We start from the raw sequence: 24,943 nt of genomic DNA, 5'->3' as shown, positions 1-24,943 counted from the left end.
GTTGGGGGGGCTCTGTCTCTTGGGTGTCTGCCCCATACACACCAGGCAGGGGGAGGATTCTCCCTGCCCTGTTAGGACAGGAGGGGTCTGCGCCCCACACGCACCAGGTGGGGGTCTCCCCCCCAGGGAGGGAGGGAGGGAGCAGAGAAGCCCCTGCGAGGACAGGAGAGGTCTGCACGCCAGGTGAGGGTCTCTCCTGGGCGAGGGGCCCCACCTGGGCACTGTTGAAGCAGAGCAGGATGTACATCTGCAGGGTGGAGACATGCAGCACGGTGCTGCCCGCGAACCGGAGCTCAGCATGGCCCAGCCACGTCCACTGCAAGCGCCGCGGCTTCGAGTGCTCCAGGCCAAAGTGGCTCTGACCTGCAAGAGACAGGGCCAGTCCAGAGACGCCAGAGCCATGGGCAGGGGCCCCCCAGGCAGGGCTGGAGCTCACCCTCGGCTCGCCCGCCTGGCCCCCCACCCGCCCCAGCCCAGCGACCACTCCCATCAGACTCTGCCCCGCTGCAGCCCAGAGACCCAACTACCCTCTGCCCCTGCCCCGGCAACTCCTCCCCGCCCCAGCCCAGCAACCCCAATGGCCCCCCTGCCTCAGTGACTGCTCCTGACACACACTGCACCCCACCAAGCAACCCTCCCCCACACCCCAGTGACCCCCCCCCCCAAGCCCCTTCCCCAGCTCAGCCCAGACACCCCGCCCCTGCACCCAGACTCACTCTTGGTGTAGAAGTCGGTGAACCGAGCCGTGTAGCCCCCAAGGGGCTGCGGGAAACACCTGCCAGGGTCCTCCAGGTAGCAGAGCGGGGAGATGGTCCAGCAGCGCGGGGACAAGGCCAGCACCTTCACCTCCGGCTCCTCCAGCGCAGCCGGTGCCTCCTCCATTGCCTGGGGATGGGCAGGGGGCACCGGGCTTAGTCTGTGGCCCCTACCAGGAATGGGGGGCACCGCGCAGACTGCCCCGCCTGAGGGGCTCAGGGCATCCCCCCCAGCCTTCCCGGGAACAGAGGGGGCCCCGCCCAGGGGCTCACCTCATCCCCCCAGCCCTCTCCGGAACGGAAGGGACCCTGCACAGATCCTGCCCTCCCTAGGGGGCTCACTGCATCCCCCCGGGAACGGAGGGGCCACCACACAGAACCCGCCCTGCCTATGGGGCTCTCAGCATCCAGAAACGGAGGGCCCTGTGCAGACCCTACCCCACCCTCAGGGCTCACAGCATCCTCCCAGCCTACCCGAGAACAGAGGGGGCCCTGCCCAGATCCAGCCCTGCCCAGATAGGGGATCACAGTATCCCCCCAGCCTTCCCAGCAACGAAGGGGGCCCCGCCCGGGGGCTCACCTCATCCTCCTGGCCTGCGTCCAGCTCCAGCAGACGCTCATCGAGTTGCTGCAGCTGGAAGAGCTGGAATTGCTGCTGCAGCTCCTCCGACTCGCTCAGGTTCTTCAGCATCTGCTGGGGGAAGCGATTGGGGAAGCAGAGCCCGATCTGCTCAATGACAGCCCCTTCCAGCCACACGTTCCCCTGGGCCAGGAGCCGGTCGCCCAGGTAATACCTGCAACAGCAGCCAGCGTCAGGCACCCCCTCACCAGCCCCACCTGCCCCCAGACCTGGAACCCCTCCCCCCTGGCGCCCTCCACTCCTTCGCTATGGTCTGGAGCAGGGCGTCCTGGGCGGCTGGCACCAGGCACGCACTAGCCCACGGCCCTGAGCTGAGCCGCTCTCCCTGCAGCCGCCAGAGCCCCCCCGTCATAAGCCAGGCACCAGCCCCCACTGACACGAGCGACCCCAGGCCAGGCGTGGGGCACAGCCCCCGTGTGGGGTCCCTCTCACCGGTAGAAGTGTTCGAAGGTGTTGGCGAGCTCCAGGCCGGAGAGGAAGAGGATGGGCTCCAGGCTGCGCTGCAGCCGCTGCAGCGTCTCCACATTGGCCGCGTCCGTCTGGCTCTCCTGGATCTGCTGGTCAATGTAGCGAGCGAACCTCTCGCTCACCTGTGGGGCAGAGCACCAGCTGCCAGGGGCCTTCTCAGGCAGCTCCCCATGGCAGGGAGTCCCCATGGCAGCAGCTGTGACACGGGGATGGAGGGAGACGCTCCCCTGGGGGGCTCTGTGGGAAGGGAACAGAGGAGGAGGCACCCACGAGCTACACGGCCAGGGTGCTGCAGGGTTAACAGCAGAGACCCCACGCAGCTGGGACTCGTAGATCCCGGCCCCCAGGGCAGCCAGGAGGGGGGGGAGAGACCCACACAAAGGGGTGAGGCCTCAGGCAGCCTCTGTCACCTTCAGCCCAGGGGGTTGGCCCCAGGCCGATCAGCTGGAGGCTCTGCCGGGGCCCAGGGTCGGGCCAGCCCCCCCTCGCCCCGGAGACGACCCCCCCTCACGTGCGTGGCCGTCAGGAAGGAGAGCTGCAGCAGCGCCCCCGAGAAGCCCTGCCGCAGGGCCAGCGCGAAGGCCGTCTGCTGCCCGAACAGCTCCTCCATGGCGCCGCGCAGGCCCCGGTAGACGTAGCAGTATCGCTCCACGAAGTCCGGCCCCTGCCACGCTGACTCCAGGAACCGCTGCACCTGGGCAGGGGCAAGCAGCGCAGGGTTACAGGGGGCACCAGGGGCACGGGGCAGGTGAGGGGAGGACCTAAGGGAGGCAGGTGTAGGATGAGAGGCACGGGGCAGGCTCTGGGGGAACAGGACAGGACCGGACCCGGTGGGCATGGGGAGGGCCCTGGGACGATGGACTGGGGGCGGGACAGGCCGGAGGAAGGCATGGCGGGGGCTGGGCTCCCCATCTGGCATCCTATGGGCTTGAGGCAGAAGGCCCAGGGATACGGGGGAACGGTGGCCTGGTACCCCATGGAGCAAGTGGAGGAGGAACAGATACAAACACCCCAGCTGCTGCACAACACCCCCATCCCCCCACACACACACCCCAGCTGCTGCACAACGCTCCCATACCCCTCCACACACACCTGCTGCTGCACGACATCCCTCCAGCACTGGGCGATCCCCGTCATGCCGCTGGGCTTCTTCCCCGACACCTTGGCAGCCCCGGAGCTCTGCTCCTTGTTCTTCCCACCTGCTGAGGGGGGTCCAGTGTGAGAGCAGCGGCCGGGGGCAGGATTGGGGGTGTCACCGGCTCCAGCAGCCTCCAGGCCCCAAAGCCACCTGTGGGACGAGGGCTGGGGCCACTCCTACGGGGAGGACGGCTCGCTGGCAACTCCAGGGGTGGGCGAGAACCACAACCCGACAACCCCTGCCCAGCTGGGACCAGGCTCAGCCCCACACACTCACCAGTGGGTGCAGGGGCCAAGCCTGGAGCCCGCAGCGCGTTGGAGCCAGCCCCAGCAATCCTTCCTGCGCAGACCTGCCGAGCGGTGGAGGAGCCAGGCCCGGCCGGGATCCTGCCCCCTACACGAGGGCTGGCCACTGCAGAGAGGCAGCTGGCACTTGCTGGCTCTGCCTGTGGGCACCAGACCCACGATCCTCAGCACGCCCCGAGTGCAGGGCAAGGCCTTCATGTCTCCACTTCCTACAGCCTGTGCCAGCTGCCCACAGTCAGCCTCTGCCGGACCAGGCCCAGGGGCGGCCCCAGCCCCACACAGCATGCTCCCCACTGCCCCTGCCTGCGGCTGTCGGGGGTGCAGAGGGGTCACGTCCATCTGCAGCTCAACGGGCTCCTTACCCCAGCTCAGCCCTGGGACCCGTCCCACTCCCTGCCCTGCCCCAGGGAAGCCCTCACTGGCTCTGACGGGGGGTCTCAGCTCCACGTGCACCAGCAGGCGGCTCAGACGACGCACGCGGGAGTTGAAGATGGTGGCGCGGCTCTTGGTGCGTCGGGCCGGCTCCAGGTTCTGCAGATACTCGCTCAGCAGCCAGGCCAGGGAGCTGACGCCGCTGGGATCTGAAAGGCCGGAGGGAGAGGATGAGCCGGGGCCAGGCGGGCTGGCGGCAGCTGGGAGCCGGGCAGGGGAGGAGCCGGGCAGTACCTGGGCTGGTGATGCTCTGCACCAAGGGATTGATCAGCGCCTCCCAGCAGGTCCTGCCCAGAGCCTGGGCCGCATCGTCATCGGGCAGGAAGCGATCGGCGAACAGCTGCTCATGGCGCAGGGCGCTGTTCAGCCTGCAAGAGCGGAGACGCAAGTGCCAGTCACTGCCCGTGGCCTGGGGGCCCTGGCCAGTGCTGGGCGGGGAGGAGACCCGGGTGCAGACACACGGGGCAGGGCCCTGCCAGGGGAGGCCTCACCTGCTGAAGAGCTGCAGCAGCTGCATCCGATCGTCTGCGATCTCCTGGCACCACGCCTGCGCCTTGGTGGTGTAGAAGAGGCACGTGCGCCGGCACAGCTGCTCCTTGAAGACCGGCCAGAAGGTGGGCTTGGGGCCCAGGATCTCGATGCCTCGCACACGCGTGTCAATGCCACCCTGCAACAGGACACCACCCGCCACGCTCAGACACGGGCCGGCCAGGCTGCTCCCTGCGGGGCGCTCCCAGGCCAGGCCAATCGCTGCCAGCACAGCCCCGGGGGGCGAGGGAGGCCGGGGACCGGCCTGGCCGCACATGGGGACAGAGCCCCCCGCGCACCTACCTGCTGGCAGCGCTTGATCTTGATCTGTATGATGGGCCAGAAGCGGGTCAGGTTCTCCAGGAGGAGCACTCTGCTGGCCGAGGGCAGGACGTTCACCTGGGGGAGCCACAAAGCCACCGTGATACTGGGATGGTGAGGCCCCAAGCGACGCCACCTGCAGCGGCAGGTCCCGCCCCTACCCCGCTTGACTGTCGTGCCAGGGCCCAGCCCCAGAGCTACGCCAGCGGGAACACGGGTCCTGGCGGGGCAGGGAGAGGAGAGCAGCAGCAGCAGGGATGTAAGTGGGGACTGGCCAGCGAAGCCTCTGCCTCTGTCCAGCAGCCCCAGGGTGCCTACCAGCCAACACCAGGGAGATGAGAGAACCAAGCACCCGGCCGGAGCAGCCAGACGTGCTGGTCTCTCCACCGCTCCCTGCTGTGCCCGTCAGGCAGGGCCACTGAGAGCAGCCCCTGGGGAGATGCACCCTCGCTCAGGAGCTGCTGTCAGCCCATCGGGAGCATCCAAGACCACAACCAGCCGGGATGCAGGGTGCCGCCGGGCCACAGGAACTGGCCTCAAGCCACTCAACAAGCCCTGCGTGCCCCCAGCACTTAGTGAGACACAATCTCCTATCGCGCCCTTGGGTGCCAAGCCCTGCCGACGCTGCTGAGCCAGCGTCAAGTCCCAGCTCCCGACCAGCGCACGGGGCTATACCTCTGCTCCTGCTCCCCGAGCAGCTGGCGTCCCAGCGGATTCCCAGCCCCCAGCTCAGATCAGAACAATCCCCAGGAGCTCTTTGCCCCCCGGCTTTGGAGTCGTGGGGGGCCCAGTGTCAAGCTCAGGGGCGGGCACCTCGCTCGGCCGGTTACAACTGTGATGCTGACAGATTCCCCTGCCTCCAGGGGCCGGGGCTTTAAAGACCAGCCCAAACACGCGGGAGCTGGCGCCGGTGCTGTTCATGCAGGATCAGGGCCAGGCTGCCCGGATGTAGGTGCTGCTCCGCTAGGAATGTGCAGGGCTGCCTGTGCACCGCCTGCCCCTCTGCCCACTCCAGCGACGTCCTGAGGATGGGCGCTGCCCAGTGGGGCAGAAGGCGACTCCCTGGCTCATCTTAGTCTGTCCTCCACCCTCAGGCCCGGGTGCAGCGGAGACCCTGGCACGCCCAGGGGCAGGCAGACGGCCCAGCTCAGACAGCGCCGGTTGCAGCGGCCAGACTGGTTCTCGTCTAAAGGTTTGCCAGGGCAGCTCGCTCACTCCAGCTGGGCCAGGGGTAAACGGGCCGGGGGCAGCCGAGGGTAGGGGCGGGTGGCAGAGCCCAGCAGCAGAAAGAGGAGCAGCCTAGGACAGGGCCTGCAGGGGGAGGGCGAGGGGCAGGACAGGAGGGGAAGCCGGGACGGGCTCTTCTGGAATTGTCCAAGGGGGTTGCTTGTCCCTCCCTCTGGAGCCCGGGTCCTGGCAAGCGCTGGAGACGGAGCCCCTGCCTACTCTGGCTGGGTGAGTGCTGGTGATGTGCCCCACCCGCACAGGGACTGCAGGTCTGGGGCTGGAATTGGGGGACAGCCGGCCCCCGGAGTCTCCAAGTCAGTCATGCCCCACAGGCTCCTCCCAATGCCAGCCTGGGCCGGGCTGCCCCAGCTCCACGCTGAACAGAAGAGGTGGGCGCTGGCAGGGGCCAAGCTCTCACCCTGCTGCCCGCCATGCAGGGCAGCCCCCACGGCCCAGGACCCCCACGCCTGGCCATGTCCCCTCTTGGCGCCAGGGCTCCTCTCTGGGGCGGCTGGGCCAGACTCACCGTATTGAGCTCGGTGCTGATGCTGGCTGGGTTCTCTCCTCCCATGACCACGATCCGGGCTGGCATGTAGCTGGAATCCTCGCTGGCCACCAGCAGGCTCATCTGCCTGCCGCCGGGGAGAGCCGCAGTGTTGGCACCACGCCATCCCAGGGCTCTGCTCCAGCGCCAGCCCGGCCCAGCATGCCCGTCCATGGGGGGAGGGCACAGCCGCCGCTGGCTCAGAGCCTTGCACGGCTACTGGGCCTAACGGGAGCCCCTGAGCCCCACGGCCCCAGCTCTGGGTGGGGGGCACCTGGCGCTGCACTGCTCTGAGCCCCAGTTCCTACAGCCACCCCAGCAGGGCACCTGGCGCCATGGGGCACAGCCGAGGCCCCTGCATGGCTGGCGACTGGCAATGGAACCCGTCCCAGCCTGGGGCAGGGAACCAGCATGTGCAGTCCAACCCCCCTGGCCCTAGGACTCCCTGCCACCCCCACCCAATCCTCACCCACCCAACCCCCCACGATCCCTCCCCCACCCCCGGAAACACCCTCTCTGCCACCCAGGGCTTCCTGTCACCCCGCCCAATCCTCAGCCCCCAGCCCTCCCCATGCCCACCTGTCCCCCCCAACCAGGGAACACACCCAGGGCACCGGGCACACACGGCCCCCGCCCCACCTGACCACCACGCCGCGGTGCATGAAGACATTGATGTAGTGGGAGCCAGTGCTGCCATTGGACTCCCAGTAGCTCTTGGGGTTCCTGTCCGTCAGCTTGCTGGCCCGGTGCGGGTTCGAGGAAACCTCCAGCTTATCCCAGCACTTGTCCTCCCTCACCTCCACGCTGGAGCCTGCAGGGAGACAGGACAGAGCTGCAAGGAGCTGGATGGCTGCTGGGGCGAGCAGCTCCTCCCCTTCCCCCCGCCAGCGACCCCCGCACACTGACCCTGGCAGAGGTGACGCAGCAAGATGTCGAAGAAGGGGATGTTGATGGGCTGGTGGCTGCGTCTGTGCTCCTCGATCTGCCCCAGCACCATCTGCAAGAGAGGGGCACAAAGCGTCGCTGGGGGGAGCCACCTGGCCCCCTCCCCGCTGCTGCCCCCGGCGCCAGCTGGCCCCCGAGCAACGCAGCCCCACAGGGGGGGGGAGGGAGGAGTGGCCTCCCCTTGAGTGAACTGCGCCCAAAGAGAGCCTCTGCCTCACGGTCACTGCCCCTCTTCACACAGCCCCCGCACAGAGACCACCAGCCCCTCTTCTACCTGAGACACCTCAGATCTGCGCCCAGCAAGTGTCAGAAGTTCCATCCACCCACCCAGCGCACGGCCGACCTGCCCCCAGGTGGTGGGGGGAGTCTCCCCCACGGGCAGAGTGCCTGTTTCCCTGGGCAGGATATGGGACTCTCCTGGAAGGGGGGGCACCCCACACCGCGCATGGGCCTTGGCTCACCTGGATGCAGCCAGCCAGGACGCTGGTCGTCAGCTTCTTATAAAGGCTGGCGTATTTCTCACAGTCGGTCACCAGGTCCCGCAGCTCCGGCACCAGCAGCAGGTTGGAGCTGTGCTTCTCCAGGGCTTTGGCCAGGGCCTCTTTGGTGCCCACACGGCACATCACCACGGCACAGTCCTTGTGGGCGGTGGCCAGGCGGTGGAGGAAGCGAATGAACTCCTGCACTACCTGCACAGGGGCAGTGTGGCCTGGGGGTTAGGGAACCGGCCTGGGAGCCAGGAGACCCGCTTCTAGTCCCGGCTCTGCCACGTGGCTAGGGTGAGTTCCCCCCCGCCCCTCCCGTGCCTGTCGCCCTCGGCCCCATGCCCACCTTGTCTCTGGGGAGCACAGCTCTGTGGGGCCAGCTCTTGGGTGCCTGGCTGAAGCCTCCAGACACGGCCCCACCAGAGCAGAGAGGCCCAAGGCCTGGCCGGGGGCGCTGGGTAAAGGCGTGACCAACGGCTGTGGGGATGGGGCTGGAGGGGGGGGACAGGCCCAGCCCCCCAGGGACAGACTGGTGTCCATCAGGGCTATAAAGGCACTGGCCAGAGACTTGACCAGCAATTCCTGCTGCAGCCCATATCCAGGGCTGGGCCAGGAGCCGCCCCCACCCCACCCAGCGAGCGGGAACCCCCCCGACCGCCTCACCTCCCGTTCGTTGATGTGGGTGCTCATGGAGGACAGACAGGGCTTGACGCACTCGTGCCAGGGCAGCGCCTCCTCCTGGCACTCGTCCAGAAGCTTGTTCAAAATCCTGAACAAGAGACGGAGCACACAGGACCTGAGGGCAGAGACCAGCGGCTGCCGGTGCCCCGAACCCCCTGGGTGCCAGCCCTCCCAGCCGCATGGGCCACTCTCACTGCCAGGCTGGCTCGTATCTCCATGGCTTCCCTGCCCTCCCCAGCCTTACCTGAGGCTCCCAGGCCGCCCCCTACCCCAAGTCTCCCTCCTGCCCCCCCAGGCTCCCTGGCCGCCCTCTCCAGCCGCCTCACCTGAGGATCCCCAGCTGCGCGGCCTTCTCGGCCCCCAGCTGCTCCAGGCTGCGCAGCAGCAGCAGGAAGCGCTGAGGGTCCCGCAGGGCGTCAGCCACCTCACTCTCCGGGCCGGCCCCGTCGCAGAGGCAGCGCTCCAGGGCCAGCACCACCTCCGGAGACAGGCTGCTCTCCTGAAGACTGCCCAGCAGCTTCTGCACGTCCACGTCCTTCAGATCCAGGGGGGCGCCCGCGTCTGCCACGGAGAGAGAGGTTCTGGGATGGGGACGGGGGGTGCAACCTCCCCCAGGACCTCCGGAACCCCCCTGGGGGGCGCTGGGGCAGAGAATGGCATGGCTGCCAGCTCCATGCTCGCAGGCAGTGTCCGTCTCTGGGCTCATGGGGGTGGGATTGTGTGTGGGGGGAAGGGGCCCGTACTTGCCATCCCCAGGGCTCATAGCAGCGGCTGGGGGGTCACGTGGGGGGCCCTGTACCTGTCGTCCCCAGGCTCACAGCAGCGGCTGTGGAGTGAATGCAGGGGACCCTGTACCTGCCGTCCCAGGCTCACAGCAGCAGTTATGCGGGGGGCTCCATACCTGCCATCTCCAGGCTCGTGAGGAGCTTGTGCTCTGCCAGGCGGTTGAGCACGACCCGGGCCAGCGGCTCGTTGGCGTGGCTGGGGGCGGCGGAGCACTGGCCCTCCTGGCAGCAGCTCTGCAGGGCCGAGTGGAGGTCACAGCTCACCAGCTGCTCGGCCAGGCCCCGGTGGTTGTCGATCAGCACACTGGCCACAAGCAGCCCGTTCTGCACAGCCGACGAGGCCCTGTGGGACAGAGCGCCAGGGTGAGCGCCTGCAGATGCCAGACGCTGCTCCTACTGCCAGCCAGGGCCCCCCGCCAGGCCTCCCCCAGAGCCACCCCCCTGCAGGGTTCCCCCTGGAAATGAGCCCTCAGCCCCCCCATACCCAGCAGTGCCCTGCATGGTGCGGATGGCGGCAGGGATAGCGCAGAGCAGGCTGTCCGAGTCCTTGCTGGAGGCAGAGCCGATGCTGGCGAAGATCTCCCGCATCATCTGGGCATCAGCGTGGTTCAGGGGACACGGCTTCTCGCTGGCACCCAGCAGCTCGCAGTTCCCGGCGCCCACCAGCACCTTCAGAGCCTGGAGGCCGAGGAAGCTGCTTAGCGAGGAGAGCCGGCAGCGCAGCCCCAGACAGAGAACCTGAGGCTGCCCCCAGGATCCCAATACGTCCCCGCCCCTCAGCCCCCTACAGCCACCACCTCCCCCATGAGCCGAACTTCTCACCCTGCCTGCTGGCCCCAGCCCAGCCCCACGGCTGCCAACGCATGCACTCACCGCCAGGCCGGCCTGCTGGACCAGCGCCGAGGGGGCGTACTCCTGCATGCAGGCTAGCACGGCACGCACCCCGCCCTCCGTGGCAAAGAGCACGCGCCAGTCATACTTGGCCATGAGCGCACAGAGCAGGCGCAGCGCCAGCACCACCAGCAGCTTCTCCTTCACCTGGTTGGTCAGCAACTCCACCAGCATCTTCACCAGCTTCTCCCTGTGAAGCCCAACGGCAGCTCAGGAGCCGGGCTTGGGAACCAGGGACCCAACTGGCTGCCTGGCTCCAGGTTCAGATCAGCTCTGCCCCAGAAACCAGATCCCCCGGCCTCAAACGGGCCTCCCCATCCCCTCCCGGCCCCACAGGATCCCCATCCCCCTAACGCTGGCAGGTGAGTCCCAGAAGTTCTGATTTCAAGCCAGCAAGATGTGGAGAATCCACCACTGCCCTTGGGAATTTGTTCCAATGGGTCGTCGCCTTCCCTGGCCAACATCTGCGCCTTATTTCTCACTTGGTCTGCCTTCCGCTTCCAGCCACTGCTTCTTGACCTGCCCGTCTCTGCGAGACTAAAGGGCACTTTAGTGCCTATGATTTCTCCACTGAAAAGGCCTTACGCTTGATCTTCTGGTGTCCACGCTTGGTGCAGGATGTTCAGAAACTGGAAAAGGTTCAGAAATGAGCTACAAGAATCATGGTCTGGAAAACCTGCCTTGCAGCGTACTACTAAAACAGCTGGATCCATGTTTCTGAGAAGCTACAAGGCTGAGGAGACCTGCTCCAGTCTGCAGGTACCTGCCTGGGGAGAACGTCTCTGACACGAGGGGGCTCTTAGATCCAGCAGACACAGATGGACGAGATCCAGTGGCAAAGTTCAAACTGGGAATCAGAGACCTTTGTAACTGGGAGAGTGACCGGCCATTGGAACAGCTTCCCAGGGATGGGGCAAATCTTCCATTGCTTGTGGTGGTTACGCCAAGAGGGGCCGTCCACCCCAAGCACACACTGCAGCTCAACCACAACTTACTGGGCTCGACGGTGTCACTTACAGTCATGATTTCAGGCATCATGGGGTGAAGTTCTCTGGCCTGTGCTGGGCACAGGATCCCGCTAGACAGTCACAATGGTCCTTCTGGCCATACAATCTGTTAAATGTATCTGTGCTATCTCCCCCCCGTTCCTTTAGCTAGACGCTACACTTCCGGAGACACGATCGCACACACAGCCCCACGGTGCCGAGTTCTGACTGGCATCCCTTGGCACGGGTCTAACAAACATCACACACGGGTAACACCCAGGCCAGAGATAGATGCCTGCCAGCAGCTGAGCTCTGGAGCCAGGAAAGGCTGGTTCTCCTGCCCCGTTTCTCCAGGAGGCACCCGCAGGCCATCTCCAGCTACTGCAGGGAAGGGGCTGCACCACACAGTCTGGCCGAGCCCAGACAACCCCCCGAGAACTGACCTGACGGTGAGTCCGCCCTCCGGTTTGATGACCTGCCGCTCTCGCCCAGCCTCCTCCTCCAGGGTCTTGATAATGATCCTGAGCCCAGCTACCTGCATCCCGACCTGGGAGCTGGACCGCTGGATCATCTCCACCATGTCGGCAATCCTCTCCAAGGAGCTCTTCTTGCCCGACCCCTTCGTGCTGCACAACACTGGCCAGGCCAAAACACCCTTCAACCCGGCAGCAGGACAAGGCCTCCCGGGTCTCGCCGAACCCTCTGGGCACCCCCTCCCCACAGCGCTTCCCCACGGATCACCCTTCTCCCTCCCTGGGAAGTCCCATCCCCTCCCCTCCCTGACCCAGTCTTCCCTGTCCAGACTCGCCCTTTGGCAGCAGGGACCCGCTTTAGCTAGAGACCAGAGCCTCCCGCAGCGACTGCAATGCGCAGCTCCCTCCCCGGCTGGCACGTACCCTCAACTTTCTCCTCCAGCACCTCTGGGCAGGGCAGCCCCTCTGCACAGAGCAGCTCGCTGAAAAGCTGGGAGTCGGATTTCTCCGGGGGGGCTGTGGCGGGGGGAGGCATCTTGGCAGCGGGAGAGTCTCTCTTCAGTTTCTTGGACACCAGGGATTCGGCGCACTCGGAGGGGGCTGCATCCACCCCCAGGCAGGCCGGCTGCGCCTCCCCTGTGCTCAGGAAGTACTTGATGTAGACGTGGGAGCTGTGCAGGTCGCTCAGGGTGCAGCCCTGGCACTGCTCGCTCAGCATCTGCAGCACTTTCTGGGCCAGCTCCACCGGTACTGACAGCTGGATCAGGGCTTCTTCATCCAGCTCCGGCAGCTGAAATGCAGAGCCCCGGTTAATCCTCAGGGATCCTCAGCTGACCCGATAGCCCCAGGCCAGCCAGAACCAAACCAGCACCGGGCTAGTCCAACCCCGATACCGTCAGCGCCAACCAGAACAGAACCAGCACTGGACAAGCCCAATCCTGATACTGCCAGGGCCAACCAGAACCGAACCAGCACCGCACAAGCCTTCTTCTCGTCTCACAATCAAGGTCCCAGCGGCTGCTGACAGCATCTCCCCAGGCCTGTGACTTGCCCATCCAGAGTCTGTTGGACACAGTTTCTCTGCCTGGGCCTGGGCCGAACTGGTCTCCTCTTTTGTTCCTCTCTCTCTCTGTTCCAGCCATCCTCCTTGGTCCCCCCACACTCTCCCCACCTGCTCCCCCACTTCAGCCTCCCCTCCCCATTCTGCTCTGCTCTTCTCACAGCTCCCCAGTCACCTGTTCCACTCCATTCTTATCTCCATCCCATTCCCAATACGTCAGCCCCCAATTACCTGATCCTCTCAGCTCCTTCCCTTTTCTGTTCACACTCCTGCACCAGGCTTGACTCTGTGGCCTATGAAAGCCTTCCCGAATAGCGGAGCTAGAGGAGGATGATGGCCAGGAAACACTAGCCATCTAGGACCCAGGACAGGTCAGAGAGTGGCCAGGTCAGACGTTCTCAAGGCTCCAGGCCAGGGCAGCACAAGTTAACCGGCAGCACCATGTAACAGCTGGAGCCCATTAGCCGGGCAGAACCCAGCTGGGAGCAGTAATAGGAAGTGCAAGCTCAAAGCAAGGGTCTGGGAAGGGCTGAGCAGCCAGCGGCTGGACTGCAGAAGGGCTACTCCTCACAGACAACACTGCTAGCCCCAGGGCAAGTCAGTGTGTTCGCTGCCTGCTTCATGCCACAGACAGACAGAAGCCAGCAGAGACTTTCTTTACCAGAGTAGGCGAGTTTGGGGAGCAAATCTGGACTGTGGCCTTGAATGCAGGGCCTGAGAGTGGGACGGGGGGTACCCAGCAGCTCTGACAAATAACTAATGTACCAAGAGGGATTTCCTCTCCAGCCTGTCCCATCCCGAGATACACTGCACACGTAGCTCTGTTCAGAAACGTGCTCGGTCGTGTTCTTTGATGAGGCAGGCTAACGGGGTACCCTGCAGGCTGGGGCTAGATGCTGCCTGATCTCCCCCATTCCCTTCTCCCTTCACCTCCTGCTGCTGCTGGATGAGGTGGGTGATCTCCTGCTGCTCGTGTGGTTCTAGCTTCTTAACGAAGAAGAGCAGCTCCCACCACTCGGCTCGGCTCAGGGCCTCGCAGTCCTCGCTCAGCCGGTCCGTCAGGTAGGGCAGGGAATAGAGCCCCCCCAGGGGCTTGCAGTAAAACGTCTGGGTCACTGCAGGGGGACACAACAACATGGAGAGAGCCTGTAACTCCCCCAGAGGTGGACAGACAAACCCCGCTGCAGAGTCATCTGACCCAGAAGGACACTATAGTCTGGGAGCATGACTGTCATTCCAAGGGCGAGTTGTGATAAAAAGGTAAGGGAAATCATCAGAACAATCATTTCAACAGTGTCACCATCTGCAGCTTGTGTGTGAGAGGGTGAGACTCTCTGTCCTGCCAGCTCCACATCCTCCCATTGGTGGAAACGTTGACAATACAATGTTGTCAGAAATGGGTCGAGCTGGGGACCATTCAAAAGTCCTTTCCCTCACAGACATAATGGTACCAAACATGACAAATCTAGAGCAAGTATGTAGTAAACAGTCGAGAAAATGTTTCAAAATCAATTTTTAAAATTATACTTTAAGACAGGGATGCATTATTTACATTAAAAAAAAAAAAAGACACGGATCTCAGCTAATCCTAGGGAAGTTAGCCTTGACACACATAACTGAAAACATTTCCTCCTCAAAGTCATCGCCAGCGACATCTCTGTCTCTGCTAGACACGTCACACTGATCCTTGTCCGTGCCACACTCACATGTGCATCCAAAGCAGGCTGTTGGCTAAACAACTGCAGGGTGGTGAGCATCCAGTCTTTGCACATGAGCATTTGATTACCTAAGGGACTGATTCGGGAGCACGTTATGTCACACATAACTGGTGTAATCAGTCCATCCTCCAAAACCCATCCATTCCCGATAAAGGAGGGTCCTTTTGCATGCACTCCATTGTTCCAGAGCCATTCTACTGCTTGATAATTTGCCCTCTTGAGAGCAGGTATAAATGCACCCCATGTTTGGTGGCAATTTTTCTCTGTTTGCTTCTTGGAAAACATCCACTGACCTAGCTCAACAAGTGATATAATGCTGATCTTTAAATGGTAAACTCAGCATTTATGACCTCATCAGTAACTGTCTCAGGCATCTTGAGCACCGTCAGAGCTTCCGCAGTCAAATCAAATGCCTGCCTGTAAAATAATTTGGCCTTTCCAGTCACCCCTTCCAGTAGCGTCACACGCTGAAAGGGCATGGAAACCTGGTAGTGTGGTGGCTTTCAATGGTCCAAGTGATAGGAACACATCTCCAAGGGATATACAGTGAGTCTGTTTCCCACCAGCAGGCACAAAAACCAGAATCTCGAGGAAGTCTTAGGCAACATCTCACAGAGAGCACTAGCATACCTGGGTATTGTGCAAAATCCAGAATTTAGTAGCACCTCTCTCTGTGTCATTGATGGCATGCAGGATAATTTCAGTTTCCTCATAGGAACTATAAAGAAACTCCAATGACGAGGTGAGGTAGCAGTTTCATTATGACATGCGATGACAAAATTCTTTGAGCAGTTCTTTGCACGCTGGAGCGTTTTTCCCGAAAGTATATCGTTAACATCTCCCATGCGAGTATGAGCTGACAGTTTCTTCATTGTGACACTGGAGATGTTTGCAGCACCAATGATTTCGTACTGGACATGTTCAATACCACGGAGTCTCTTCTTTATGGGAATATTTTTAATTGATTCCTCTGCATACACGCCAAACATGAGGCGGACTTCATCATAGGTCCAGTATTTTCTTTGTAGTCTCATAATGAAACATTCAGCCAAATCTTGGCTGGTGTTAACAGTTTCTGGTCTGTTGACAGCTTGTACCTCAGCCAAACCATCTACAATTGCTAGGCTGAATGGCCTCTGCTGGCATAAGGTATCAGTCACACTGTCGGTAGACATTGGTTTTGGAAGACTATGCGAGAGCTATATTAGTTTGCTTTTCACCCGGCATATATGCATTGTTCTGTCACATTCGAATACTGAACATTTTATCATGAAGCACCTGTACGTTCCCAAAGTTACATGCTGATCAACATCATCCTGAGATCTGGACACAATCAGGAGACAAGCAAACAATGAACTTCCTGCACTTAGTTCTGTAAAGTCCTGCCACCTTCACTCTGACTTTCTTCTTTGCATTCAAGCACAGCTTCAGTTTGTTGTTCTTGACTGGAGCTCATAGATTTACAGAGTCTTGGATAATTCTTTGGGTTTTGAAGGCTTAGGACAAGTCATGATCCAAAGAATCCATTCGACTGACATCTTTAGCTATCTCATCACTGACAATGGCTTTCATTATGATATTAATGAGCTCTGGTCTGTCATACATGAATGGGTTGCCAGTGCAAGTAAGCTTATCATGTGGCTTTAAAATTGTCCCTTCTTGGCATTTAAAAGCATCTACTGAATCTAGATGGCGTCTGATTACTTCTGGGAAAATCATACCAGTCATGCTTAATATTTTATTCAAAATTCGATGGAATTCTGGGTTTGTCAAAAAAAACCGGGAAAGAGCATTTGGATGCTGTGTTATGCCCCCCCATGACTTTCACTGCTGCTTTCATGTTCTAGGGCTTCGTCTGAACCAAGTGCACAGAAGGGAACCGGTGATCTTTTAACAACCCAATTTTCTTTTTGAAATTCCTGCCATATATCAGGGTCAGACTTGTCTACATCTCTTATTTCAGCAAGCTACCAGGCAATCATCACAGAATAGTTGGCTAAATCCAAAGCAAAAAAGTATTCCATGAAATCTTCCAGTGCTGACAGGTGCAAATTCCAGTTAGCAATCCTGAGCAAAGACTCAACCATTCTGAAAGTTGGCTTTGTCACCAATTGACCACATCAAACTGCTTGATCCATTCTGCTCTCAGTAACTGAGCTGCAGTGAGTGTAACATCCAATGGATGTGTGGAAATGGCTTCGCAAGTCCTGTGCCCTTTGCGAAAGGACTTCAAACACATCAGAATGCTTTTCAAAAAAGAAGACAACTAAGAGCACTGTTGAAGGGCAATGAGAGTTCGGTGTGTGCTTCTACACCACTTCGCAACTTTTCCACTGCAATAATCTGGTTCCCAATACTGTATCTATGGGTGTCTTTTAGGTCAGGGCACCCACATAACTTTACTTTCCATGCGATGTTCTCACTATGAGTGACTGCTTCCTACAGTTTCTCACCTGTCATATGTTGAAACTGTGCTTAAAGGATGGGCGTCTAGTTTATCGTACAAGAAGTAGGTGGTCTTCTCAAAACACACCCCATGGGATCTAGTATAAGCTGAGCCTCACCCCCAGCTGGCACCTGTCCCTGCATCTTCAACTTCTTCCTGATGCTGGATGTACTTCCTCTCCAACATTGCCAAAATTCAGTCTCTGTGTGCACTTCTTATAGCGTGGAAGTGCAGTGACCCGGCTAGGCAAGGCGGAGGCAAACCAAGACAAAAAGAATCATTTTCAATTTTTAATTTTATTAGGGAAAACTCCAAAATAATACAGAACATTGCCAAGAGCTTACCACTTATTATAATAAACTATAGGTTACCAACTCAGTAACCTTCGAGAGCTTGTACATGCTGGGCAGTTAGTATCAAATCAACAAGTACAAAAGTGATTACTCAACAACATACTGTCCCACTTCAGAGAAAAATCAACTTTGCTTCTCCTTAGCTGTAAGTCCAGAGCCACCTTGCTGTCCTGTTCTTTGCTCCTCTTCTACTTGAAGTGCTCCTGGAGTGGATGCTCCTCTCGCTGTACCTCTTTTCACCAAGTTTATCCACAAGTTTATCTTCACCTATTCGGGACTCCCTTGTCCATCAGGCACTGTTGAACTGTAGTCTATCAACAGATGTGCAACCAGTCGTTCTCTCTGTTCATATATTTTAGGTCCTTTGGGGGTGGGCTATATTTTTTATGTTTATTATATGTTTACTATATTCAGGATCTGTTTGCATCTAACACAATTTTCTGATCGATTCCCTTTTTCACCAATTCTATTTCCTTGCAGTTTTTTCCCTTGATACTCCTCTCCGGTACATCTGTAGTTTACTTCTCTCTACTTCCCTTCTTTAGTAGTGGCTGCTCACATACCTAAGTCTTTTTCCTCCCCGTTTCTCCTGACCTGAAATCTTTGCTATTTTCCTTCTTCCTTCCTTCTCACTTCCCAGTCCCTTACCTTTATTCTGCTGTTCTTTTATCACCTCACCGCCTACCCCAGCTCCGGGTCATCCACTAGCTCAGCATCTCGATTCTTCTTCCTTCCTCCTTCTCTAACAGCTTTTTCCATCTGTCCCCTCCGCAGTGCAAGCTGCCTTCCCATTAGCTCTCTCTCTCCCCAGGACAGCATTCCATGATGCTTCATCACAGCAGCAGCTATTGCCAGCAGGGTTTCCACGTAAGGTGCTACCGAGCGTTCTGTGTAACCTGGTCCTCAACGGTGGTATTCTTCAAAGATGCAGCTACTACTTGGTACTCTTTCTCTCCCCATTGATGCCTAAAAATTACCAGACCAAAGAAAAGCCAAGGGATTTTGAAAGAAACTGATTTGGGATTGTAATAAATTGTCAGGCAAGGTATGCCACGTAACTGTGTGTAGACAGTTCATGGACAGATTCCAGTGATTTCTGACTGGACATCTTAACCAGTTCTTCGTTAAAACTCTTTCAGCATAATAAACAAAGCTGATAATCAATACCCCTAAACTGCTTCTTTTTTGCCAATGATGGCAAATCAATTTGCAGCTCTCCTTCCATTCACAGTCACCTGTAACATTAAAGAAATGTTTCCAGTGTCACATTCTGAGCACTAACTGACAACCCAGTACTGTCAGTTCAGGGCCACAATGGAACTTAGCAAGGGCAACATGTTGACACGCCTGTGTTAAAGCAGAACTACAAAACAATGACTTTTAAACACTCTCTCGACTATATAGCTACATAATTGTTCTAGGTTCATCATGCTTGATCCCGCTGTGTTCATGGAGGAAAGGGCTTTCGAATGACACCGACTCGCCCCTTTTCCGATGACACCCGTTAGCAACATTTCCACCAATGGGAGGACTTGGAGCAGGGAGGCAGCGAGTCCCCCCGCCATGCACAGGGGGTGACATCACTGAAATGATCAGTCAGGCAGTTCTTACAAATCAAATGACACTTCCCTCGCCTTTCTATCGTTCACCTGCCCACAGAATTGCTCCTGCTCCCAGACTGCGAGGTATTTGTCTCCAGGCAGCGGCGTGAGTGTAGGGAATGATGCACCTTCCCATCCCCTTGCCTGATCTCCTCCTTCATTCCGGGCTTCGGGAGGGGGCATGCAGTGGGAAGAAAGTCATGCTGGGAGGGGCCCCCACTGAAATGGAGGATGAGTGCAGATCCTTAATACTCTTCCTCACTTGCCCTGGTCCCAAAACAGGACTCTCTACGGCTGCCAGCACAAATGCACATCTCCAGCAAAGCGCCCACACAGCCCCAGCACCGAGCACCTCCCCAGAGTTCTGGGGTGTCCTCACTGCACCCTGTGGGACAAGGCAGTGCCCCTCTCTATCAAAGTGGGAACAGAGGCACAGATGAGGGATTTACCCAAGGTCACCCACCAGGCCTGTGACAGAGCCAGATGGCCTGAGTTCCTCCCTCCCAGGAACAGCTGGAGGTGCAGGTGAGGCCAGGCCCCACCAGCCCCAGCCCAGCAGCACAGGGCAGGAGGTGCCAGGCCAGCCCAGCCCCACGACACAGGCAGTGCACACTCACCAGTAGTCAGTTTCAGGTTCTCCATCAGGCTGGACACCTTTTCATGGGCCTCCCGCTCCACCTGGCCAGACGAGCTGACAATCTCCACCATGTGCCAGTGCACCCAGTAGGTGTGGCCCAGGGCCTGCCAATAAACCTGGGGGGGCAGAACCCAACACAGCTGATTACTAAGGGCACCGTGCCCACAAGCCAGGATGAGCAGCCTGGCCCAGAGAAACTCACAAGCCAGCAGGAAAGCCCAACGCCACCTCCTCCAGCAGCAGCAATGCTCCCCAAACCTTCCCAGGGACAGGACGTGGCCAGGCACCAGAGAGCTTCAGGCCAAGCGAGGCTCACCCAGACACTGGGACAGGCACTCGCCAGTGCCGGCCTGGTGCCCCTGCTGCAAGCAGAAGTACCTGGACAGGTGGCGTGCCGTCGTTGCTCTGGTGGTACTCGCCCTCATCCCCAGCGCCGACCTGCTCGTAGTCCTCCAGCATGCGCACCCGCATGCCCCGTGTCAAGTTCCCCTGGACGTACTCCACATAGCTGCTGCGGCTTGGGAAAGCCGAGCGTGTCTTGAAGGCACTGGCTTCTTTCTGTGGTGGGCAGGAGGCCACCTTGACGGTGGCGCAGGTGGAACCCTTGGGCTGGAAGATGGAGCGGACACCCCGCAGCTGTCTCTCCTGCAGGGACAGCAGCTCCATCCTCTGGCTGCGGTCCCAGCCCATCACCCGCACCAGCTCGGAGATGAGACTGGCCATGGCCATGCTGAACTCGAACTCCCGCTGCATGTGGCTCCGATCCTCATCGTGGACGCAGGGTGCGACACAGTCCTGGCGCTCCCCGCCCAGCTCCATGCCACTGCTTAGCTTGTCCACGAGAGAGGTGACACACAGATAGCGCTTCACCAGAGAGAACAGCAGCTTTCCAGGGATCTGCAACAGACACGGGCGTCAGAGCCACGGCCACGAGAGTTCCCCACCCAGACCACCCAGCTCTGAGTCGCCCCCACCCACCCCCTGCCCTTGATAGGCCGCCTGCCCATCCTGGGCCACCACCACCCACCCCAACAAGCCTCCGCTGTCCTGTCCACCCTAAGCCATCCTTCCTATCCCTAACAGGCCTCTGAGATCCATCTCCATACAAGACAGGACTCCAAGCCTCCCCGCCCCCCCGCTGAGCCAGCTGGCCCTGCCGGTACCTGGGGCAGATGGATCCCCTCGAAGGACATGCAGTGCTCTTCGGAGGACGTGGTCTCCGCAAACAGCTCCAGAAGGGTGTAGCGACTGTCGAAGTCCATGTGCTGCTCAATGCCGTCCTGCTGGCTCAGGGACAGGAGAACGTAGGCCCGACTCCCTGCAGCCGTGACAGACGCCAGCTAAGTGCTTTCCCTCACCCAGCCCTGCAGCAGTGTCTCAATCTTCGCAGCACCCGCACCCCATCCTCTAACCATTTCTCCCAGCCCCCCGGTGGAAGCACCTGGCAAGGAAATGAAGGACTGGGATTCCAGAAACATTTCTCAGAGGCATCCATCGTGCAGGGTCTGGCTTGATGTTTATTCCACTGTCTCAAAACCAAGTGCTGCTCATGCTCACCAGGAGAGGAGAGCAGAGCAGCTCCTGGGGAGACAACAGCTTGATTCAATAGTGTGGCCTTCTCAGAACAGGGGGCTGCATATACAAAGCCAAGGAGGCAGGGAGATGCCACTGTACACCTGGGAAATTATCAGGCAGGGCCAAACACCAGCTGCCATCTCCTTCCCAGTGCACCTGAAGACAACCCTTTTCCATTCCAGCTACAGAGATTGCCCTGCGCTGCGCTGTCCAGGTGAGTGTGATGGGGGCAGACCACATGCAGGTTAGTATCGTTAAGATAAATGTAAGTTGTAATAATGTGTTTGATGCCTAGAGCTTATGAATACTGCAGGATCCTGCATGTATTGATCTCACTTACAACCTCTGTAGCCCAGGATATAAAGTTACACTGAGTCTTTGCATGGTAAACCTCTGTAATTGTATAACTCCCAAACAGGAAATGAAGTATTGATTCAGGTCAAGTCCTGGTCCTGCACACAGGATGGCCCATTGAAGGCAAATGAGGCATTGCGTAGCATCTAAGGACCGAGACCTTGTTGACTACATTCCTCCCTCCCTCCAGCAAGAGGAGACCTGCACATGAACTCATCCCATCAGCTTGGATTCTGGGATGAGGGGGAGAATAAAAATCCCTGACAAGGAGAAACTGGAATCTTTACGTTGTCAAGACTCTGAGGGGCAAAGATTCCTAAACATAAATAAGAGATCCCCATGCTGCTTTGTTACCCAAGAATTTCACATTCCTAGGTGTACCCCACAACTTGACAATACTGCAGCCAGCCGTTTTGTATGTTCAACCACTGCCAACTGAAAACCAAATACCACATAGCAAGGAATAATCTTAGGACTTTGTGAGACTAGGTCAGACAGATGCATACTTGCAGTTTGCTAATCAGAATGGGAGGATGGGATAGAAAATTATGGAAGAGAGTGAGTGAATAGCGATCTTGGTTTTAAGTGCCCCTGACATCTGGTTATGACTGGAAATGTGTTGAAATAATGAGTAGTTTTGCTGAAATTAGGAGAATTGGTGACCCACTAGGAGTCACTATAGGTTATGTGCTTTATTTGAAATTAGCTATAAAAGATTAGGTGAAAGAATATGCTTTGGAACAGTTAGAGGGAACTTTTCTTCGGGCAAGCAGCTGACATCTAAACTCCCCATCAGCTGTATGGAAAGAGGGCCCCTGGAAGCCTGGCTGGTGATCATCGAAACCATCTCAGACTATGGGTAACTATATCTGGGATGTCCTAACCCTACTGCGTATGTGTGTATGTGCTTAAAATCTAATAAATAGTATTTTTAGACCAGAGCACTTGTTTGTATCAATTATTCATTAGATGGAAGTGCTGTGTTCCCACTGATTTATTCCTGATACTGCCTGCAGTGAAACAGTTTAGTTACCACTGCTTTGAGTTCTGAGAAACCCTGGGATATGGCTTGGCATGGGTCAGCCCTAAAGGACATGTAAAAATGTTTATTATAGAAGCTTACAGTACCTTTTTAAACCTAACACTGTAACTCATTTGTGTGTGTATGTTTCCTGTTTTGACCTTGTAAATAACTCATTTCTCTCTTCCTTAATAAATATTTTAGTTAGTTTATTACAGGATTGGCTACAGGCTCTGTCTTGGGTTTGAGATCTGAGTACAATTGACCTGGGGTAAGTGACTGGTCCTTTGGGACTGGGAGCAACCTGAATATGTTTGTGATTTTTGGTGTAAAGTGACTATCACACAAGATAGTCTGTGTGGCAAGATAGACTGGAGTGCCCATGGGGACTGTCTGTGACTGTATGGCAAGACTGTTACAGGGCTTCAGGAGTTCACACTTGTTACTGGGTTGGGGATATCTAATTATAGAACATACAACCAGTTTGGGGTATCTGCCCTGCTTTCTGACTGTCTGCCTGGAGGTTGGCACTCAAGGTCAGGAGCCACTCCAGACACCGTGACAGTGAGCATGGTTCTGTGCTGTACCAGCTGGCACCATTAAGCTGCAGACTCCCTAGGAAGGGGCCTCTGGCATAGTCACCCATGCAGCAGCCCTGCGCATGCTTCTGGAGTAGCATGCCTAGCGCCAGCACTCTGCCCAGGACTGCCAAAGGCCAGTACCTGTTTGGAGGAGGGATGGCTCAGGGTGCTGATGGCTGCTGCTTTCCCTCAGGCAGCAGAAGCCAGTCCCGTACACAAAGGGATTTGACCCAGTTTCGAGTCCGATGGCTATTTGGAAAGGGCCATACATAAATTTGTTCATGGGGAGCTCCAGGCTCCCCGCAGAGTGCCAATGTTCAGCAGCCTGGGCCCGGCCCAGACCTTCTCTGGGGCTCCTGGCCAGGAGATCTCACCTGCATCGTGTGAGGCCAGGGCCCTCAGCATCTTGCCGGCACTGCGGCGGATTTCCTTCTCTTCATTACACAGCATCTCCATCAGCAGGTCCAGGGCCCCAGTCTCCTTGAAGATGCCGGTCAGAGAACCAATGCTGGCATAGGCGCTCAGCACGTGGATGGTGTTGAGGATGAAGGACTCTGGGCCCGAGGGCCTGGCCATCTGCCGGCTAGCCCGCTGCACCAGGGTCCTGACGTCAGCCTTCATCTCCAGCAGCGAGGCCTCGTCCAGCGTGACATCCTGAGGGAACGTGCTAGGCGCCTTCTCCTCCGTCACCCGCTGCCCCTCGGGTTTCCTCTTGCCCAGCAGCGTCGGGCAGCTGGCATAAGCCTCCTTTGCCGACATCCACATCAGGATGTTCTCTGCTTTGCTCTCTGCAGAAGAGGCACTGGTGCTGCTCTCTGTGCCCTCCTCCGAGTTGAGGATGCTCCAGCAAATCAGGTACTCGGTATGGCCATCGTGGCCCCGGCGCTGCCGGATTAGCTCCTTGGGGTAGGCCTGCAGCTTGGGCCCCAGGTGCACTAGCAGGTTTCCGTTCTTCCTCTCGCCCACCATGACGGGGAATGTCTGTGCAGAGAGAGAGGCAGGAGCAGGTTATGATCCCCCTAGAAACCCCAGTCAAGAGCTCTGGGAGAGAGCTCTCCAGGTGAAGAGCCTCTGGGACCCAGCTGGTAGGGGAGGGGGCTAGAAATAGAGAGCTCTGTGCATCAGGCCTCCTGGCGTTCTGCACCCCAGGCCAGAGCTCTGTAGGCAACACCCTAGTCAGGAGACCTGGCCCTCCGAGGAAGGTGAGCGAGAGCTCGACATGCAAACCTAAAGCTCCCTATGAGCCTGGGGCCCAGCCCTGAGTTAGTGGGGGAGCCAAACAGAGCAAGAGCCTTGGCAAAGCCATCCCGGCAGATGGAAGAGACCCAGCCAGTCCATCCCACAGGAAGCAACACAGTCAAATGGACAGGGCACTGGCCTGAGACTCAGGAGACCCAAGTTGTGTCTCAGTCCTGCCACCGACCAGCTGTGTGACCTTAGGCAAGTCTCCACCTCTGCATTACCAGGTGTACCCTGGCCCACGTGTCACCTCGGCTGAAACCTCACCCCCATACAGGAAAGCACGATCACGTCACCCTCAGTTTCCCCATATGCTGCATTGTTACCCAGTGGGGGAAAAGGACTGTTTGCTTTCAGGGCACACTAGGAGATAGAAATGTGGGTGTCAACCAGCTGTCTGGGCCTTAATCCCCATACCAGTAGAGCATCTGAGAAGACAATGGGCATGTCTATGCTACAGCCCTAAATCGACCGATGTTAGGTCGACTTACAGCCACCGACCACAGTCATTACTGTGGTGGCTGATGTCCACACTGCCCTCCTTCTGCTAATAGTGCACGTCCTCATCAGAAGTGCTTCCACCGACTGAAGAGAGGCATTGTGGAGGAAGCCAAGCTGCTCCCCCTTTTCCCCAGGTAGGCTTCTCACCATCCTGAGCAAGGAACGGGGAAGCCTCTAGGAAGCAGTCCCGCTGGGAGCAGGGTGGGCGAGTGGGCTCTAGCTGCCCAGCTTTCTTGTCAACAGCACACAGTGT

General features: G+C 58.6%; 1 protein-coding gene across 3 annotated transcripts in view; it reads right to left on the bottom strand.

The window, feature by feature from the left end:
- CUL7 (cullin 7) overlaps window positions 1-24,943 on the bottom strand; it is a 29,325-nt gene that overhangs the window by 1,492 nt on the left and 2,890 nt on the right. Inside the window, exons 2-27 of one of the 3 annotated variants that reach the window (XM_067532908.1) lie at window positions 23,325-23,931; window positions 20,583-20,737; window positions 19,798-20,316; window positions 19,400-19,535; window positions 13,595-13,779; window positions 12,028-12,394; window positions 11,575-11,767; window positions 10,128-10,335; window positions 9,739-9,932; window positions 9,371-9,597; window positions 8,796-9,030; window positions 8,452-8,557; window positions 7,765-7,992; window positions 7,265-7,355; window positions 6,998-7,169; window positions 6,341-6,446; window positions 4,570-4,665; window positions 4,230-4,405; window positions 3,973-4,106; window positions 3,726-3,887; window positions 2,956-3,065; window positions 2,375-2,557; window positions 1,828-1,985; window positions 1,336-1,549; window positions 717-885; window positions 215-363 (exon numbers count right to left, since the gene is read on the bottom strand). In XM_067532908.1, the coding sequence (XP_067389009.1) occupies window positions 215-363; window positions 717-885; window positions 1,336-1,549; window positions 1,828-1,985; window positions 2,375-2,557; window positions 2,956-3,065; window positions 3,726-3,887; window positions 3,973-4,106; window positions 4,230-4,405; window positions 4,570-4,665; window positions 6,341-6,446; window positions 6,998-7,169; window positions 7,265-7,355; window positions 7,765-7,992; window positions 8,452-8,557; window positions 8,796-9,030; window positions 9,371-9,597; window positions 9,739-9,932; window positions 10,128-10,335; window positions 11,575-11,767; window positions 12,028-12,394; window positions 13,595-13,779; window positions 19,400-19,535; window positions 19,798-20,316; window positions 20,583-20,737; window positions 23,325-23,919 (5,268 nt within the window). In that variant the 5' untranslated portion in view covers window positions 23,920-23,931. The remainder of the gene's footprint in view (window positions 1-214; window positions 364-716; window positions 886-1,335; window positions 1,550-1,827; window positions 1,986-2,374; window positions 2,558-2,955; window positions 3,066-3,725; window positions 3,888-3,972; window positions 4,107-4,229; window positions 4,406-4,569; window positions 4,666-6,340; window positions 6,447-6,997; window positions 7,170-7,264; window positions 7,356-7,764; window positions 7,993-8,451; window positions 8,558-8,795; window positions 9,031-9,370; window positions 9,598-9,738; window positions 9,933-10,127; window positions 10,336-11,574; window positions 11,768-12,027; window positions 12,395-13,594; window positions 13,780-19,399; window positions 19,536-19,797; window positions 20,317-20,582; window positions 20,738-23,324; window positions 23,932-24,943) is intronic. The other 2 variants (XM_067532909.1, XM_067532910.1) reach the window with 2 other exon arrangements.

This window comes from Emydura macquarii, unplaced genomic scaffold (assembly GCF_026122565.2).
Source record: "Emydura macquarii macquarii isolate MOO-44397 ecotype Brisbane River unplaced genomic scaffold, CSIRO-AGI_Emac_v2 contig_3305, whole genome shotgun sequence".
In the NCBI taxonomy this organism is placed as follows: Eukaryota; Metazoa; Chordata; order Testudines; family Chelidae; genus Emydura; species Emydura macquarii.
Note: the sequence above shows the minus strand (reverse complement) of the source record. Positions and strands in the feature narration are given on the sequence as shown.